The 19,962-nt window shown below is 37.1% G+C and overlaps 1 protein-coding gene across 5 annotated transcripts in view; it reads right to left on the minus strand.

Moving 5' to 3' along the window:
• PTPRK (protein tyrosine phosphatase receptor type K) overlaps nt 1-19,962 on the minus strand; it is a 413,815-nt gene that overhangs the window by 88,776 nt on the left and 305,077 nt on the right. For all 5 annotated transcript variants that reach the window (XM_074896287.1, XM_074896286.1, XM_074896285.1 and 2 more), the window contains exon 8: nt 7,380-7,682. In XM_074896287.1, the coding sequence (XP_074752388.1) occupies nt 7,380-7,682 (303 nt within the window). The remainder of the gene's footprint in view (nt 1-7,379; nt 7,683-19,962) is intronic.

A 19,962-nucleotide genomic window follows, 5' to 3' on the forward strand; every position in this document is an offset into this window, starting at 1 on the left:
GCCTTCTGAACTCCCAATCTTCCTACGTGAGCTCTCGCTCTTCCCCTTGGACTTACGGACAATCTGTACTAAATCACGACTACTACAAGCGCATATTGATGAAGTACATTACTTAAGATTCCCTATCAATGGACAGGTATACTTTTTGAATTATTCAGATAAGTGGCTTCTAGAGGAGCTGGACTCAGACCTTTTTGGCCTCCACACGTTCTTTTTAAAAAGATTCTGGCCCCATTGATTTTCTTTCCATCTACTGACCTTGTAAGTGTGGCTCTACCATCTCTCAGTGACAACAACAGTAAACACTCTCACATGCATTATTTTATGCTTAACTTCCAACAAGTCAAGATTTATATGAAGAAGTGAAATCATTTAGGGGGGCTTAACTGTATGGGTTTCAAGAGATTTTTAACTTAAAGCAAAAAACCCCCAAGCTATAAAAATGCATACAAACATAAAATGCACATGTATAGAAAAGTAACGTAAAGCAAAGGGAATTTCAGCAAGGTTTTATAGTGAAAACATCACAAGCTCTTCTTTTACAATCTACATGCATCTCCAGAGCCCTTTTAATGAAGCTATATATCTGTATAGTGAATAGCTGATAATCTTTTCTTCTATATACATGTGAGATGGTGGACTTCTATAAATACTATGCATAACAGAAGTACAAACCATCAATCTGACATCAGACCAATTCATTTCAGAGCAACATATTTGCATTAAATTATGTCACAGTCACAAACAAATTGTTATTCACAAATAGCGTCACCTGAACCTTGTTCTACACTAACTTAACGGCAAATTTATATTACAATACATTACTTCTGGAAGAACAATGTATTAACTGACACCAACCACTATAAAATGAATTTATATGGTTTCAGTTTTCCTGCTACAAAATAATGAAAGTGCATGTAAAACAGAGTATTTTTATTTTTATTATACTTTGTGAAAGTTGTGCAGAGTATTATTATGCTATATGGTAAAGTCTGTGTTCAGATATATGAATGGTTATACTGGGAAAAATTCCTTTGTGGTACTCAAAAAGTAAAGTGTACGAGCAGCAAACTTGCAGCCTTTCTCCAAAGGTAGATGCTCATTTTCAGGGGATGGTGACAGTCAATCTCTTCTTCTGCGTATATGTTGCAAGCAATTAAAATGGCCCACCTTTCCATTGGCTTTTTCTGAGGGATTTACCATTTTAATTTTATGCTGTTACCACTTGAGACTAAGGCTTAAACAGAAGCAAATTTTATATAATAAAAAGGAAAAAAAAAATCAAATTGCTATTACTATTCTTTACCATAAAAGTGCACCAAAGGTGGTGACAAAAATGACTTCTTTGGAAATCGCTCAAGTTGCACCATTTGCAGCGAAGAACAAAATGTTGTTGAGAAGAAAACTGATTGCATATTAACAGTCTCCTTCAGTGCACACGCTTGGCTAATGATCTCTCCTCCTGGAGAAATGGGGCTGGCACGGGTGCCCTGGGAGGCGGCAGGGATGCTGTCCTCCCTGGGTGGGGGGCAGCGGTGGGGTCACGGGGCCACGCTCCCTGGCAGAAAGCCCACAGCCCTGCACAGGCGTGTGTCACCCACCCAGGGCCACTGCTGGACTGCACGGGCACTGACCCACTCACGCCTGCGATGGGTCCCCACACCTTCCTGCCTATACGAAATGACTGGTGTTACAAACATAAATGCTTACAATCAAGCTACTAAGCAAGCTGACAGAGGTGAATCAGTCCCAGAGGTAGCGGCAATCACTGTAGATACTGGAGCAAATATCAAATGGGGTTAAATCCTTGAGTTCTGGTTTTTCTGAATTCGAGGGCTCAGACCCCTAACGCAGTATTTTGTTTAAAGCCTTTTTACACCAAATGCTGACTTCAGTACTCCTCATTTCTGGGATTTGGAAAGGTTTCTCCATGTCAGGGTGAAATAACCTCACATACCTTACAACTTTTTACAAATATGTAAAACAATATTCAGAGTGCTTTCAGCTAACACACAGTTTGGGAATAACAGGAACTTGTGGGCCCAGGTGTAAGCCCTCATTCCACAGCAAAATGCTGAAATAGCTGCTAATTCTGGCCTATTTGCAGGCATCATTATGTCAAACACACCATTTCAACAAAGAATCTCATATGCAGTATCACTTTTTCAGCTATAAAGCTTCTAATATAGGTATCTAAAGGAAATGAAAGTAGGAAGTTGTTTCAGCCAGGGTAAACAATTCTGTGTTTCAGGGCCAATTTTTCCTGAGCTATTAATATAAAACCTAACTTGTATTTCTAGTCTCTGCAATATCTTAAAACAGCTTACTTCATTTGTCATTTGTTCAGTGTAAGCTTAAAGAATAAATCTCTGCTAATAAGTTCAGTATTTTTCTTACTTTCCCACAAATCAACTTTTCTGATGTCTTTAATAATAAGTGTTCACATGTCTTTCTGCCACCACTTTTTCTCTCTCTCAAGGATATGCCAATAGCAAATATTACCTACCATCTGAAAAAAAGAACTGGGGTTATTTTCACAAGCTGAAGGACAAATAGGTTATCCCAGGCTCCTTTTATCAATGGCAGTAGGTCGGTTATAATCAGTTTCAGTTCACTGCTGCTAGAGATATAAAACTTCCTCCCTTATTTGACTATATTGACACTAAATTTTGCTGCTGCTCATGACATGTAGGGTCATTAGTCCCCCTTTTAGATCAAAGACTGAGGTCAATACCTTTAGCAGCAGCATTTACGGACAACTTCACATTGAAACTTTTATATCTTAGTCGTGGGTTTCTCTTTATTAACTGCAACAACCATTTGCCGATTTTTTCCCCAACAGGATTAGTATACCAGGTTCACCTGACATCCATGCATGTGTCACTCAGCTATGTAAGTCACATATTTTTTGAGACAGTTTGCCATTTCAAGCAGTCTTTGCAAACCCCCTTTGCTGCATCAGACATACTGCCTGCTCATCTTGCTGCATTAACTTTTCTCCCAGGTAGGCTAATTCTGTTACCTTCAAAATGTTACTAGTAGAGTTTCATGTCTATGCTTTTTCAAAGCTCCTTCAAGCATGGTTTGTTTGTTTGTTTGTTTCCTTTGATTGATTTTCTACCTTTTGTGTCCCCCCCCCCCCCCCAATATTCCAGTAATTTCCTGGTGTGCAAGAACAACTTGGAAAAGAACAAAGGAAAAATGCTTCTCATAGCAAATAATAAGGGGTGGGGGGGGAGATATTTCACTTTTTTTTTAAAGGCAGCTTATAAAACTTACTACTATCAATCACAGAAAAATACTAAATGTCAACTATATCCATAAAATCCTCCCTTGAAGTTGGTGGAAGCTGTTTTCCTCTTTACACATTTAGACAGTATACAAAGTATTTCACTTTATAATTGTTTTCTGTCCTCTAATTATAACACTTCTCCCTCCCTCTACTGTCTCCCAGAGTGATGAGCCTGCTGAGTTTTCCCAGGAGAATGAGTAATGGTTGGCCAGTTTGTGTCTTAACCTTTCATTGTAACTCTAGATATCTCTGCATGGAGCTGAATGAGCCATACTCTCAGAAAGATCTCTGAAAGAGTTTTTGTCCAATGAGCACATCCTTTTGCTCAGACCAAAGCTTTGGTATACTTTAAGCCCCAAAATGGGTACTTATCTTATTCCAAGTGATCTTTTTCAATTAGTTGTTTGCCTGCTGTTAGCTAACATACTCCCTTACTAGTTGTAAAATCACCATTGAACACTTTTAGCTTCATAATTTCCTTTCTCTGTAGCTGCTCTCTCAGAGCTAATGTCATCATTCCTGTTAATCCACTGCCTTTTGCATCGTTTTCCAATTAAAAATTAAGGAAGCATTTATCTGCTTTAATCTCATTGACCATCCGCTGCCCTTACAAAGGGTCCCTCTGAGTTCGCAGCGTCCTTGTGAACAGGCAGCTCCAAGAACACGTGCATGCTGCTGATTCATGCTAAGTGATAAATTCACTGCTGGTTCTTGTACTTTGTTCGAAATGCCAAACATCATCTCTTCCCAGCAAGTATGAATCCCCAGACTGTGTGAGTCTTCCTCTTTTTCCTTTATCAAATCCTTCAAACACTGTCCATCTCCTATGCAAACCAGGTGAAGCAGTGAGTACCTATCATAGCACAGATAGTGCTGAGTGCCCAGCTACTCAGAAGACCTTTCTCCCAAATCTTAATGATTCTTTAAGTCTCTTCCAAAAGTGAAAAATGGTGTTTTACCCATAAAACACTGACCAATTTCCTTGTTTTCATATTCTTTTGTACAAATTGTTTAATAGCGTATTGCTCAAGGGCTTGATTTTTATGTGGAATACAGCTTTGTGCAAATTACTATAATATACTTTAAAGATTAATTCCATCTAGCCAAGCTAAATAGAAATACTTAAAACCACAGGTATTCAGATCTAGCTCTGGTCAGAAAGGAGGTTATTTTCACACTGATATTCCCGGCTTTGCTTTCTTGCAGATACCGAATTACAAGCTATTAAAACCTTCTTCATTTGTCAATCACAGCTCCAAAGGTCTGAAGCACAGCTTCTGAATCTTACCCTGTTCTTTTACTAATTGTTTCCTGAGTTAATTATGCTCCTGGTACCATATATTGCTCAGTTACCACTCATCACTCTGGGAGGTCTGGCACAGCTCCACAACCTTGTATAAACGTGAACCTTTATGAAAGATCACCAAAGACCCTCCTTGTCTCACAACAGAACCCCACAAAAATCCAAGATTAGGAAATCCCAGAAATTCAAATATATGTAAAGCCCCTAGTGGAAGGGAGGAAGTGAAATGATAGAAGAAGAGAGACGAAGAGAAAATTAAAACAAAACAACAAAAAAAGAGAAGAAAGGGACAGAGCACTGGAGCATGGGGAATCTGGAGAAAGCAATAGAAGATGAGGCCAAAATGCTAAAAACAAAGAGAGACAGGAAAATGTGGGGTAGGCAGCTTTAACTCCAACAGTCTACAAAGTTTTTAGTTGATTAGCAGATCCTTGTAAGAAAGAATGGCACAGGAAAGATTGCTGCACTACAGAAAAGCTAACAAAAAGTTAATTATCTGTTGCTGTCATCTGGGGTTTTCAAAGCTTCCATTTATGAAAAAGTACACACCGTAAATGCACAGTTTCAGATAATCATGCAATCAATGGATATTTCTAATTATTTGCAAAAATGTAGGAAGGTACTGTGATCCCCCATTTTCCTTCTCATAAATGCATCACTGATAATGCCCCCACTATGTAATTAACATCATGCTCGTTCTACAAAAACTGCAAAAATCATCATGACAATGCAGCTACTTCTGACCATATGTGAAATACATTGGGCAGACACCTGTAGCTCTCACCTTCTCAGTCTGAGTCCTGCTTTAAGCTGCAAACTGTTTTTTAAAACACTTTCAGACAGATACGTGATCACTTGGACATGGGACTAAACTAGCGGCATACACACAGGCAGTCAGCTACAGAACTCAGTTTACTTTTGCTATGAGAGCTCAAGGAGAGATGCAGGTGTGAATACACCTTTGCTATGACAGCTGAAAGCCCTCTGTATTGCACACTGCTTGCATGCTCTGTATTTTGAAATACCCGACAAAATGGACATAGACTTTCAAATCAATCAGTAACACAGTTAAAAGCCTGCATTTCATTTCCAATAGTACCACTGAGTATATCTCACAAGAGGCAATTTTCAGGTCACAAGCATTATTACCACCACTGCATATAAATATAAGTACCTTTTAACATTCATTAATCCCTCCTTGAAAACAACATCTGCTTGAAATAGTTTATCTTAGCAACTTTTGTTCACTGGGTGAGGCTTCTTCTACACTATGGTACCTCTGACACCAAAACTGAGTCTAAACAAGTTCACTGGTAGCACACTGGCACTCTAGCTTCAATCCAAAACCTGCCTTGTGTGCATCATTTTCCAAGAATAATCCTCAACGGAAGCAGAAGACAAAATATATGCACTTGACTCTGCTCTTGACAAGCACAAACTATAGTGACTAGCCACCACCTCTGCTCATCTAACTAGATAAAGGCTATCAGAAACTGTAACCTTTCCTGAAAACTATGAAAACTTGAAAAAGAAATCTATTTTACATGGACATAAGAATATTACTTTTTTCTTTTTTTAACCTCAAGGAAAAAAGCAACCACAAATATCTATAATGTAAACACAGATACAGAAATCCAATTCATCATGGGTTATATTTACAATTAACTTTTTAAAAAGTAATGGTAAAATTTGAACTGCACGAAATATTCTAATTCTGTACTTGTCAGTAATCTTCATGTGATGCACCTATATCAATCTGGTTCTCTACAGCTCCTCATACATACCTATTTAATAAGCTGTTCTCTCTTCTTTATTGCAACAGTAAACCTTGATTGCTATCCATATATAAAGCTATACTCTCTCCTCCATTTTACAGGCAAGCACACTACCTTTTTCACTTTTGTCTTCTTATCTGCATATACTCTTACATTAGGCCAAGTATTCTTTTTTTTGTTACTGATGGCAGTATCTATTTTCATTTTGTTGTTGTCATCAGTATTTTAATAAAATCTAAATATAAGAAAAGGAAACTAAAATTGCTCTTTACAATCACATTTTAAATATTTTTAGGGAAAAATATATATTTTAATTTTAATCTCTTTCATACCAAGATTCATAGCCTAACCACTGATTGTCACCATTAACATCTATATCTATTCTTTATTTCTTCCCTAAGTTCAACTGTCTGGTCAATGAAACTTCATCAAGAGTATTTTAAAGAGGAATCATAGAATATCTCAAGTTGGAAGGGACTCATAAGAATAGAGTCAAACTCCCAAGTTGTCAAAACAATACTTTGATCTGATAGGTGGCTTTCAAACAGTTAACAGATACTATATACTGTAATCTGCAACATAAATTATTGCTCAAATATATTTGCTGAAGAGGTTTTAAATCTTGAATAGAATATTTAATATTTAAAAATAAATTTACAAAATTCAATTAGTTTTCAAATACTACACCTAATACTGTGAAGAAGTCTTCACCTAACACCACCACGAATTTCTTGTCACCTGTGTTAGCACAGTTTTGGAATGACTGGAAAGTCACCCTCCCTTTTCTTGCGAGAGAGATTGAGTTTGACTTGCACTATGTGGACAGTGTGGGCCACATATACAGGCTAACAGCTATAATACTTCTAAAGCTACTATTTTAGAGCTAATTAATACATTAATAGAAGAGAACTTCCATCCTTCGGGACCCATATTGTAACACATAGAAGTCATTTCCCTCCACCTGTCTAGACAACTTGGATGTGATTTTCATAACAGCATTTACGCATACCGTCTTCATCTGTCTGGATAATGGTCTCCTCACTCTCTTTCCTCCCTTCTGGGTTGGTTAAGATCATTTTGAGGCTGACATTCGTGTAGGGAGGCAGATGATCTACAACATGCTGCGGTGCTTTGGGGTCCATGTCCAAGCAGTCTGCCTTGCTCTCATTGTGTCCGCAGAAGTAGTGGTAGCATATAGTGACATTGAAAGTGTGGCAACGAGTGATGTTGTAACCCAGAGATTCCCAATCCACAGCAATGTGTCTGGCCTGGATCTCAGCAATCTTCAACGTTTTTGGTGTTCTCATAGGTTCTAGAAAATAGAATATAATAAAGAAAAACATCATTAATGGTTTTCATCCTTGCACTGAACTGTAACTGGTAGATGATGCCTCCAGAAACGTGAAAGCAAAGGAGATACCCCAAAACACAAACTTGTTACTGGAAGAAGTATCATCCTTTGTACAAGTACCCTGGAGGGAAAAAACCTGTCAGACCCTGGTTTTTTACTTCACTCTTCTCTGGCCTCTCTTTGCAGGTTTCAATCAGTGATTAAGACTTAGCAACAGTGAGAAAAAGAACTGTTAATTAACAGTGAAGCTATTCAAAGCAGTTGAGAATACAGGCAGCAGATGCAAGAAGAGAGACCAAAAGGCCATCAGCTGTCACTGCTGGTTTCCCTTCTTCATTTCCTCCTTATCTCTTTTTTTTACCTGTGTAAATTAGATAATACATCATAGTGGTAAAGAGTCAACATTCACTACACTATGATTTATCATGCCACCAAGCAATGCTGTATGCTAATTACACTAATTACCTTACTAAACTAGCAGTTACAGAAATGATGCAGATATTAATGTTTATTATTTTAGTAATGAAGCTATTCATTCAAGCAAAAGCCCTCAGAAATATTACCAAAAATATTCTTGGATATTCCCATTGTATCCCACTTCTTTCAGATCCCCAAACCTTTGCCTGGACATTGCTTTGAGCTGATAATCTCTAACCTGCTACCTAAGATCAGCCACTCTCCACACATGTATTTTCACCAGCAGAGTACATGATGCTCCCCAAGCTGCCATCAATCTTTCATTGTCTCTCTAGTGCATTCATACCTCATGCAAGACTAACTTTTATCGTTGAACTTAATTAAAATGATTACACAATGAAAATCATGACCATGACTATATATACTAGAGTTTCACTGGAAGTATACCAAGGGAATCTTTATACCCTGCTAATACATCCTTCTTCATCAGAGAAAATAAAACCCTGCTGTAGGTACAGCTTCAGCCTCATGTCCTTGCTGGTGTAAGGTCAAAACGGGCAAGATCATTCAAGGAAGTGAAATATAGGATTTCTCTTTCTGGGCACAACAGCTCTTTGTAACTTGCATTTATGAAATAAGAGTCCCAACCAGGCTAAAATCCAGCCAAAAGCACAGATGGTATATTGAAATAAGGAAATGTGAATCAGTGTAATCTATTCAGCATGCAGTTTGCCAGACAAACGGCAAACATTTAGTTTCAAACATCAAAACAACAAAATTCTAAATATAACATAAAGGTATTCCTAGTAATATATGAGTGCTAAGGATTAAAAAATGTGCCTATTTGTTTCCATGATCTATCCTTTCCTTTCTGGATTTCTAACAAGTATGTTCCCTTTGCCCTTAACTACCCATTTATCATATATATGGTGAAAAATACAAATGACTAAGTAGACTTCCTGGGCAGTAGCTTTCTGAATATATTGTATACTGTGACAATAGAGATCTGAAGCTGAAAGATAGCACTGAAAAGGTCCTTGAGAGATAAGAGACTTTAAAAGAAGGGAGAAAAAAAGGGGTTTATAGAGTAAACAGTGGCTGGTGCTTTAGCAAGTACAGTCAGGTGTGAGGCAGTCATTAAAAAAAAAAGTAGCTACACAGTAGATGTACTGAAGGAGATGGTAAGAGTCTTCAAAGAATCAGTATTTCCTTGGCTACTGCAAGCACTTAGAAAAAAAACGAACACGGGCAGGTGTCACTGGGGAGAACTGCTAAAAGACAAAAAAAAATTATATTATCAGCTTTTTCTCATATGAATGACAATAAAAAACCTAGTTTTACAACTAGCTCTAGAGTTTGAGGCCTAAAAGAGTAAACATATCCTTCATCAAGGAAGTTTTGTATTACAGGCTTGTTTATCCTTCTAAAATTGAATTATTCTTCTCATTTTAATAATTTCCTCCTTATTCTACTAAATCCAGGTTGTGCCTTCACCACCCACACCAGAAATGGAAATGAAACCTGAATTTAAAATGTATTGGAGCCTCTAAAATAAACACAACATAATACACATCGTCTGGCCATGAAGGTTGAAACTATTAATGTTTGAAGCTGACTAACCAGTAGCAGATAATGCACTCCATTCTCATCTTGCATCTTTCAAGACAAGACTTAAACTGCATTCACAAGATGCTGTACAGCACTTTCAAAAGAGAAGAGAAAAAAAATAAATGCTTTGTTAATCTTAAAGAAAAATTATTTTACAATTCTATGCAAATTTTACAAATGTGTCACAGTATCAGAGGAGATAATGAAAAGCATCCTTTATTCACCTGTCAAAAGGAGAGAATGAAAGACAGAGTGTGATCTTGCTTTCTCACAACTATTCCCTTCTTTGGCAGAAATTAAACAACTTCTGCAACATTGAGATGGTAATTAAAGTCTACAGAGTCTCTCAACAGCTTTGGTAAAGTCTGCCAACTGTCCCATTGCTCCTAAAATGATGCTTTAAAACCAGAATTTTACTCTCATTTCTGGGCAACATTCATCTCAGGGATCTCTAGAGGCAAAGACCAATTGTTTTAAACTACCACAGCACAAAGCCTCCATCTGTAACACCTCAATAAAAACCAATCTTCAAATAATTATTTTTCTCAGATAAAACACTACTGAATTTTTGAGTAGGCTTCCTAAAAATTTTGGCATCTCATTAAGAATAACTTTTTTGTGGGGCAAACATAAGTGCTCATCTGCCATTTTTCTCTTTCCCCATCACACTTTAGGGTTTGCATTTTACCAGAATATTTCCTTAATTCTACCTGGGTTTATTTCCAGTTTATGTATTCTCTTCTGACCTCTGGAAACTTTTTCAGTTCTACTAACCCTATTAAATCAATTTACATCTTGTCTTCCCAGTCGTTGTTTTCTCATCTTTCTTCTTTCAGTCATATCTAGAACTTCGATACAAAATACACGGACATCCAAACAGATGACTTCTAACTTTTTTGCTGAATTACTCATGTCAAACTGCCATCCTATGTAAAAGCGGCAAGAAATAAGGCTTTCTCCAAATCGCTGTTCTTTTCTTAACCTATCAGCTGGAGTTTCAATAATAATGGCAGGAAGCACTTAATATTCTCCAAACATTAATCTACCAATTACCCCCTGTGAAACAAATAAGTGGTGCTAATTATTTTCTTTGAGGAGAAAGACACACAAAATGGTTAACAGCTTGTTCAAAGCTATAAAGTGATTTACTGTCAGGGTCATAAAAAAACCTGAATGGTACCCAGCTTCCAGGTCACCCATGCTCTAGCCACCAGTCAGCACAGCACCACCAAGCCACAGCCATTCAGACAGCTCGTTTACAGTTTAGTTGTCAGTGCTTCCACAGAAATTCTAACTCTACTCCACAACTCTAGGTATTTTTAGAAGAGTTTTTGCAGATTTTCTTAGAACCTAAGTTTGAAAAAGCATAACAGTGCTCAGACACTAAGTGAATAACTGAGCATAAGGACAAATCATTTGAAAAACAATAGTTTGGTTTATTCATTTTGAAAGATTTCTTGATTGAGCGCTTGGAATTTGAATGAAACAGCATATTTTTTGCATTAGATCTTGTATTTAAAATTAAAATTTTGGGTTGGAGGCATTAATGATTTATTTTTTCAAGCCTTCTTCTCCAGCAGAAAATATATTCAAGACTGGAGGAAGTTCCTTGTGGTGACAACACAAAGTTCTCAGGGCTTCTACTGTTGCAGGAAATTCAATATCCTGTCACTGTATCAAGCCCTAAAACATGAACATCCTGACTGGCAGAGTTACGTCTTCCAGCAGAAATATGGCAACAACACATATGGTGGTGGTGGTAGCGTTGACCTTTAGGTACTCCCAAGCCCCTCTGCTAATGGCAGGCTCCCTTCTGCCAGATCCTTCCTGCCCACCGGCTGCTGCTATGACCTCCACCCCATTCTCACCTCTGCTTACAGCCAGCTTCTCTCTCTGTCCTTTGATCTCAATGCTTGGCAATACCCGGCTCTGCTATCTTCCTCCTCCTCCTCACCCCCCCTTTATCTCTTGGCAAACAAATACTACCAAGTGCTCACTGACTCAGACCCACCATCGGAGCTGACTGTTTTTACTCTCACTGAGCCAATTAAAACCAGAGGCTTGGGAGAATTATCAGAAGAACAGAAAAACCAGAGTTATAAGTGATCTCTACACTTATGCAGATTACTAAATACTCATTCCTTATCCAGAAACTGCATTGTAAAATAATTTCATGCATGTGGCACTCACTTGCAACAATTTATGGATCGAGAAGATTTAACCCAACTTTATGGGATAAAATAAAGAACAGCTTTAGTAATTCTCCAAAGGTTAATAATCCAGGGATAGATGGCAAAAGAGACAGAACCTGTTGACCCCATACCAACTCCCAACTGCAGGATGATTTAATAAGATGCTCCAGATAACAGATAAATGAAATTCAATTTCTTTAGTGCTTGATAAGCAACACGTGATATGACAGGTCAATATCGCAGCCTCTTGGTAGAGATGATCTTCACTTACGCAGAGATGGCAGCGAAAACAAAACCCTTCACAGCTGCAGAAGCAAGAAGGCGAGAGCATGCATTTCCTCAGAACTGTTCTTAATGATAATATGTATTACCCTGCTTTACCCTGCTGTCAGAGACAAACATGTCCCAAAGTTGTGAAAAAAATCCCATAAAACAAGGCTAGTAAAGCATGACAAGTCCTTTGATTTTGCTGCCTTTCCTCAGAAATCCTAAAATGTTGATTTCAAGACACAGCTTCATTTTCATTTACCTGGCAGGGGAGGGGGAGATTAGAACTTCTGACCAGCAGACAGAACACAAATTTGTTCACATGAAATGGAAAACAATCAGACAAATTTTAAAGCACAAACATTTCAGATACAGATGGTGATTCTCAAACACCACCATATACTGTCTATATACTGTGTATACAATTCCCTAATTGGGGTTGGCTTTCGGATCCCTCCCCTCTGCCTTGAACTCCTTCTGGTATGGCATTACACTGAGGGGCTGACTTCAAATTTCTGCTTTAACCACACTGACTGAAATTCATATCAAGTTTAAGAGTGACCCAGGTCACCTTCACTGGTGACACGGGAGGCAAAAACTAACTGGACATGGAGGGTGAGATAACACATAAATTTGCATAAGGTTTGAGGGACCTGCAGAAAGATGTGGAGCTTATATTAAATAAAAACTCTGACATACAAAAGCAAATGTATGACAATTATCAAAGGAGTAAATCTGGTTTAAGATAGTAACCCTGTAATTTAAAACACAGTGTTTCTCACTTCAATTATTTTTCCTTATATTTAAAAAAAAAAAAAAAAACCATAGAAAAATAGAAGTCCTAATTTTTCTGCTCATATTCTCAGTCTGAACAGTCACTGGAATTCCTCACTTTTCTTCTATGAGAACATGAGCCTCTCTGTCCTGTGGCTTCTCCTGACCTTTCCAGGACAGGTCTCTCCTTGGCATGTGTGAAATAAAAGGATTATTCTAAGATGTCATTGTGGCTCCTGTTGCTTCCTCGATTCATGCAAGGTCCTACAAAAACAAAATGTTCCCAAAACTAAAATAAAAAAAATTTTAAAAAGTTAGTGATGCTGCTGCAAAGAATTCTTCTAAAAGGCCCCTGATAAGAGCATGGAAGAACGGTATGAGTGAAAAACACCTGCAGAAGTACAACCTAAACCAGAACAGCTATCAAATGTGTCAAAAGTAAGAAAACAATAAACACTGTTTTTTCACATGCTCATTTCAGTCGCGTTACTCTCAATTATTACTTTTGTTATTAGTGAACAATGAATCGCATAGAAAGGCTTTATGTAGATACTAAGTTCCCTCACATCACGAACTTGGTTAAGATAGCTGCATATAGAAGTGTATCACTCATCAAAAAGGACAGAACTAGAGTTTTACATTTCAACAGACAACCAGAGTCTGAGCAAGAACTATGTACAGTGACTGTGATCACTTCTGCACTTGTGTGTGATCTGCGACCTGTCAAAGGAGCAATCTATAACTGTGTTATGAACAAAGCTCACAAAAATCCCTAGGTAAGGTCAGCTGTCCTAGAATATATCCATGATGAACCCCCTATGTTTCAAGGATTATTAATCTACAAAACCGAAAGAATTTGGTTCCAACTAACTCCCAATAACTCCATTATTTAACACTATGATTACAATTCAGGAAGACCCAATTTATTCAGACATCCCAAGAATGGCATGCATTTCAGTCCGATTTCCTTGAACCAGTCTATCTTTATGACAGAATACTTCTTGCAAATTCTATTAAAGTCTATGGTCTGTAACTCTGGCAGATTTTTGACCATTTCTATGTAGAGTTAAATGCCCACTTAAAGGCAAAAATCAATTAACAGCGCTGGTCTCAATCCTTTAACAACTACTTAACGGTAGTTCATTAACTACTTATCTTCAGTCAAGGACTCTTTCTTATCTACTTATGTGTATTCCAAGCCAAAACATCATATTACCAGTTGGATCAGTAGAGACTTTTCATATGTTATTGGAATTATCCCAGATATTCCAGTGTTGGAGTATCAGCATTTCCTCGTGCTCAGAACATTAAAAACACAGAACACGTGTCATGTACGTAAATACAGGTTGGAAAGTTTAACTGAAGTACTCAGGAGTTGGGTTTTTGTTTTTTTTTCTGATCTTGTTCCATGTCAGCAGTTTAAAGGCCTGACTTCAGGCAGCCAAATTTGAAAATGCAGGTCTTGAATCTTTTTAAACTTAGAAGCATTAAGAAATAGTGAACATCAAAGAAAGAGAAATCTAATGAAGCTGACAGAAGTCGTACAATTTGAAAGCATTTCAGAAGTCTGACAAAAAATGAAAAATTAACAGGTACATATTCCCACAATAATAATTGAAGGAATTACTGGGCATCTCCTTTCTCAGATGTGTCTACAGAATACACAACAACTATGGATGTAATCACAAAACATAGTATGTCCACCTATTCATCATGTGAAATATGAATGCAGAATAAATGAAAAAATGGCATTCATACGGTACTAGCACTACAGATTTATTTTGTTACAAACGAACGTTATAATGCAACTGCATGAAAATCTATGAGCTTTTTTCTCTTTTCACTTCATCTAGCAACTGACTTATTAAGCCAGTTTACAAATTTCTTCTTGACCATATACCTCAGGGAGCTGAAGAAAACATCTGAATCATTACTTAGATAATCAGCTGTACTACATTAGTTTCAGTAGCAATGAGGAGATATTCAATATATTTTAGGACGTATCTTTTTGGATGCAAAATATAGCTGTCCCTGCTTTAGAGGTACAGTACAGAGATGAATATAACTGCACTACCGACACTTATTTGTCCATTTCCTCTTGATAGTATGTTTATTCTACTGCCTCCAATCATGATTAACAGTTTGTGCATCCTTAGTATGTAATCAATAGCTGTGAAGTCTTGTATTAGCTTTAGAGATTAGACATCCCCTGATAATAAATTCCATTGATTTCTCCAGTTTAGTTTAGCTCCAGAAATCCACTGTTTTTCTTTTTTTCTTTTTTTTTTTTGTCTCTGAGTTTAAATTAAAAGGAGATATATAGTCTAGGAGGAGAAAGGAAAAGCTGGCATGACCTCTTTATGCTCATTCCTCCAGATGAACAAAACCTATTTGAAGGTATGAAACATGAATCAGCATGTCAACAAGCATCAGACTGCAGGAGTAAACACAGGGAAAGCCTGACATTATAAAATTCCTAGGAAACCTGTCCAAGACTGCAATGGTGAAGTTTAATTGTGTAAAGTCAATTACAAAATTAATAGCGATGGGGAAAAAAAATGAACCTTTGACTTAAATATTAGTGACACGGATATATTAAATCAGAATGGAAAACTCATAATCTAAAAAAGTAACAATTCTAAAGAATATATTAAATAGGAAATATAATACATGTTTACACCCACACACGTATATACTTTTTACCCACCCTAACAGTGAACCTAACCATTCAACATTATGAAGAAAGCATTTATATTTATTTGAATATAAATCACCACTTTGCTTAGATAATACATTTTTCATCTCTCCCCAATGCACATTCATAAACATCTTTTTATGGTTTTGTTTACAAACAATATATTTGGGAGCTTAGGATGAGTATTATGCAAAATGCCTAAGTTGGAGTGGTGTGAATAAGCAGAACAAGAGTTTTCTATGGATATCGTTAAAGCTTCAGTTCCTTTCTCCTGTGTATAAAAATTCAGTCCTCCAAGCCAGGCACCATAAATATCACACAATGAAATGACCAAATGTGGGACACTGTCTATAGTAAATAAATAGTAAGCACAGAAGCGAGACTCAAGACTGTGAATAAAGCTAGTGCCACATTCATCGCTGATGACTAAGAATTGAAAACTGCAAGCAGTAATCACAATACTCACTTACAACTTTTATATATATGTGTGTGTGTCTACACACATGTACACACGGATACTCGTACACATATGTGCATACACATGCATTTCACCACAGGCAGATAAAACACCCATCAAAATGCATCCTCTCTCTCTGCACACCTAGTGAAACGTTCTCAATACAATTTGCCTCTGTTCCCATTTTGCCCTGTCTGGTTCCTGTAGGCCCCTGTGTCTTGGTTGAAATGACCCACTCTCCAGCCCACTCCCTGCAACCAGCAATGCCTGGAATTTCAATATGGGTCACAGGCCATGAACTTGCCCTTCCAATGCTGTGTTTGTATGGTAAAACTGAGTAATAACTGTATGTTGCACTTCGGTCTGGCTCTGCCCCTTTCACAAAACCAATATATACCAATATATATGTCATGCTATGTATATATCAGATAGTGATACATATCTGTCATAGAACTTCTATGATAAACCTTGGTTAAAACAAAAATTCGTTGTCACTTAAACCCACTATATAATTACCTCACAATATAACGCATCTGTTGTTTGTCTCTTGTCCTGCTAATGAAACAATTCTGGTATTTATCTTTTCTTTTACTCCAGATGTCCAACCTGGGGCATCTATTGTACAGAAAAATTTTGCTTAACCACTTGGAAATTTAGTTAGTAAATTGGCTTGATTTTCTTCACTGCTTCATATAAGGTGAAGAACTTTAAGTTGAAAATACAGGAAAGCTTGTTTTCTTCACAAATGACGTCAAAAATAACACAGGTCGGCAAAAAACAATTCACCCAACATTAAAATCTTATACAAAATCAGAAACCATTTTCAAATGTACTTAGAACTCTAAAAAATGTTGGTAAGGTGGCAAGGAGGCAAATTCTTTTTTAAGTTAGATATCTGATTACTATGAATTTTTACCACCTTTGAATTTTGATGAAACTTTGTTACTTAAGTCACCCAGTCACCTGCGAAAACCTGGCTAATACAGCTACAAAACTTCCCAATCTATTTTTCAATGACCAATGCCATGTAACCGTGAAAATGTAATATCTGTCCCTGTGTAGGGAATCCTTTCTCCGGCACACCTTAAGCTGCTATTTCTTTACAAATATTTTAAACAACAAAAAGTTTTCTCTGCATTTTAAGCAACTCGATTTTTGTTGAATGTCCCTTGATGTAACTATGAGGAAAAAAAAAAGTATTATTGAGTAAACAGGCAAAGCACTGTTTACGATCAACTGATGGAACACTTGTGAAATATTCATTAGAAAATACAGTCCAAAGTTGTTAATTTTGAGAGGAGTTGGGTTTTTTCTTCCTTTTTCTTTTTTTTTTTTTTTTTTCCCTGAAAAGTTCTTTAAAATATTTGTTTTCAGAAAGCAAACATGATGATCAGGAACATTTGCTTTTTCTGTTGACTAGTGCTGTCTGGGCAGAATTCACATGGTATCAGTTCTCTTTCCTACCACCATCTGGATATGAAGGTTTGCAAGGCCATTTTGGGAACTGGGACCTAATCCTGCAAACCTTTTGTTCCTGGAGCTGCCTTTGCTCGAAAGAAGCAGAACTCTGTAGAAGTGAGCTCACAAGCACCATGAAACAGGGTCCTCTTGACAAAGAATACAAAAGCAAAAATGCCTTGCTTGCAAATGGAGGCACTGGCAAGCTGGGGAAATGCTTTCTAAAATAGGCCATAAAATCTAAATAATATATTTCTAAAAATTTAACTGCATAAAACACTCTAAAGAAATTGCCCTGCTGCTTCACTTGGAGCCAGCCAGTGTTTCATAAAGCTATTGTTTCCTGTCTAAGCAGAAATTTGGAAAACATAAAATAACTCACCTTACAGTAAAACAAGGTAATTTGTTTTAAAAACAATTTTCTCTTTGCAAACTTCCTCTAAAGACTTCTGGTTCATTCCATGATCCCAGGACACAAAAATGCTCCCCAAAAATGATCCCTGAGTATTTTCAGTTGACAGTAAAGCAGGATGAGTGGTAGCAGAAAAAGGTGGCAAACCCAGCAACTCACAGGAAGCAGCAAAAGGAAAAATAATTTTAGATGCTGTTGATAGCAACTTACTCTCCTTTTAAAATGAGATGTTTTTTCTAAAACATGCTTAATTAATGAGCAATTGATCTTGCTTTATACGGGACAGATGGTGCAAAACCAACAAACCTAGTTTTCATTCACATGCAAATGTAAAGGATTAGTTCTTCATTTACAGGAGTCATCACTCTTTACTATGTGTTTCCTTATTCTAGATACCCATCTAGAGATTTATCTAGTTCAAGCTGTCAGTCATATTCAGTAATTTTACCACGTTCTGACTTTCAAAAAGATATGGTACTAGCACAGTTGTCTTGGCTTCACTGTTACTGCAAAGCAACTGCTGACGTGCTACTCCGACCAGCACTACTGTAACAGTCACCCAAGAGAGTGTCAATCATGCCTGCTGAGTAAGTGGAGCATTAAATTATTTTTTTTTGCCTATGTTGTACATGCTGAATCACTGTCATCATACAATCACAACAGAATACAAAAAGGAAAGGCAGCCAATTAGTCAAGTCAAGGCCACACAGGCGAAAGCAGTATTAATTTAGAAGTGCAGGCTAATTGCTGGACACCAGCATTATGTCACTTAAACCAGATTTACTGCTGAGCATAATAAATACTCAAGAATAAAAAGAACAACAATCCCTTCCTCCCAATTTATTACTGGCAGGCTTTAAAATTCTCCTGACTGTCTGCTAGGCAATTTTAGAGCTAGCTTCTCTCTTCTATATTTTTTTTTTTTTTTTTTAAATACCTCATCTAACTGTTAACCTTTTGCAGACTGGCATAATAAGCACGCGTGCAATCTACTACCATCCCCTCTTGTCACCACAACCAACTCATTAGCTTATAAACTTCATCAATAACCATGATAATTTGAAGGAATAGGAATATGCTGTAGACTGTCTAGAAATATAAAATCCCTCAGAGTTGAAGACTGTTATGACTGGTAATGAAATTATTTTTTTACCTACATTCCAAATACACCTGATCCTTGACATCTTTTGCATTCCCTTTTGTGGTCATTCTATTAATATTCATACCAGCTAGTGATGCCAACCTCAATTTCCCAATGTCCATGTTCTCCATAACCATTTTCTCCCTTTTCCTTGATTTGAACCTTAAAGGTATAGCAGCTCTTGCCTTCCCTATGCAAAATTATAGCATTATTATTAATTTGAGCTGTAACAAGTGTAACAAGGACATGTGCTAACAGTAAAAAAAACCCCAAACAACCACCAAAAAAACGAAGTACATGTTTGCCTTTCCCAGCAGTCCTTCACTTCTTGCTTTTGACTTGGATATTTGGAAGACAACTTGAATCATGGCATCATAGAACAATTCAGCTTGAAAGGGACCTCTGGAGATCATATAGCACAACCTGCTGCTCAAAGCAATTATATCAGGTTGCTCAGGAACTTGTCCCGGCTATTTCTGAGTATCTCCAAGGAGGGAGATTCGACATCCTCTCAGGACAGGAGGCATTGAAGATATATAGAAGATACAAATACAACTTCAAAGCTTGAGCTCTTTTCTAATAAGACAGAAGAGCAGGAGATTATACGATTCCCTAAAAAAATTCCTATTTTTAAAATTCTTTATTCACAGCATCTAGCACTGACCTCTGTTAGACGGCAAGACTGCAAGCACTTCACTTAAATTTCACCTTGTTTGACATACAACTTTGCAGTTTGCAGAATATTAGAAACATTGCTTCCTATAAAATATTTTTAACTGCAGTATTTAAGTTAAATGTGAAAAAAAAAAAAAAAAGTTGA

The sequence above is a fragment of the Athene noctua genome, chromosome 1 (genome assembly GCF_965140245.1).
Source record: "Athene noctua chromosome 1, bAthNoc1.hap1.1, whole genome shotgun sequence".
NCBI lineage: Eukaryota > Metazoa > Chordata > Aves > Strigiformes > Strigidae > Athene > Athene noctua.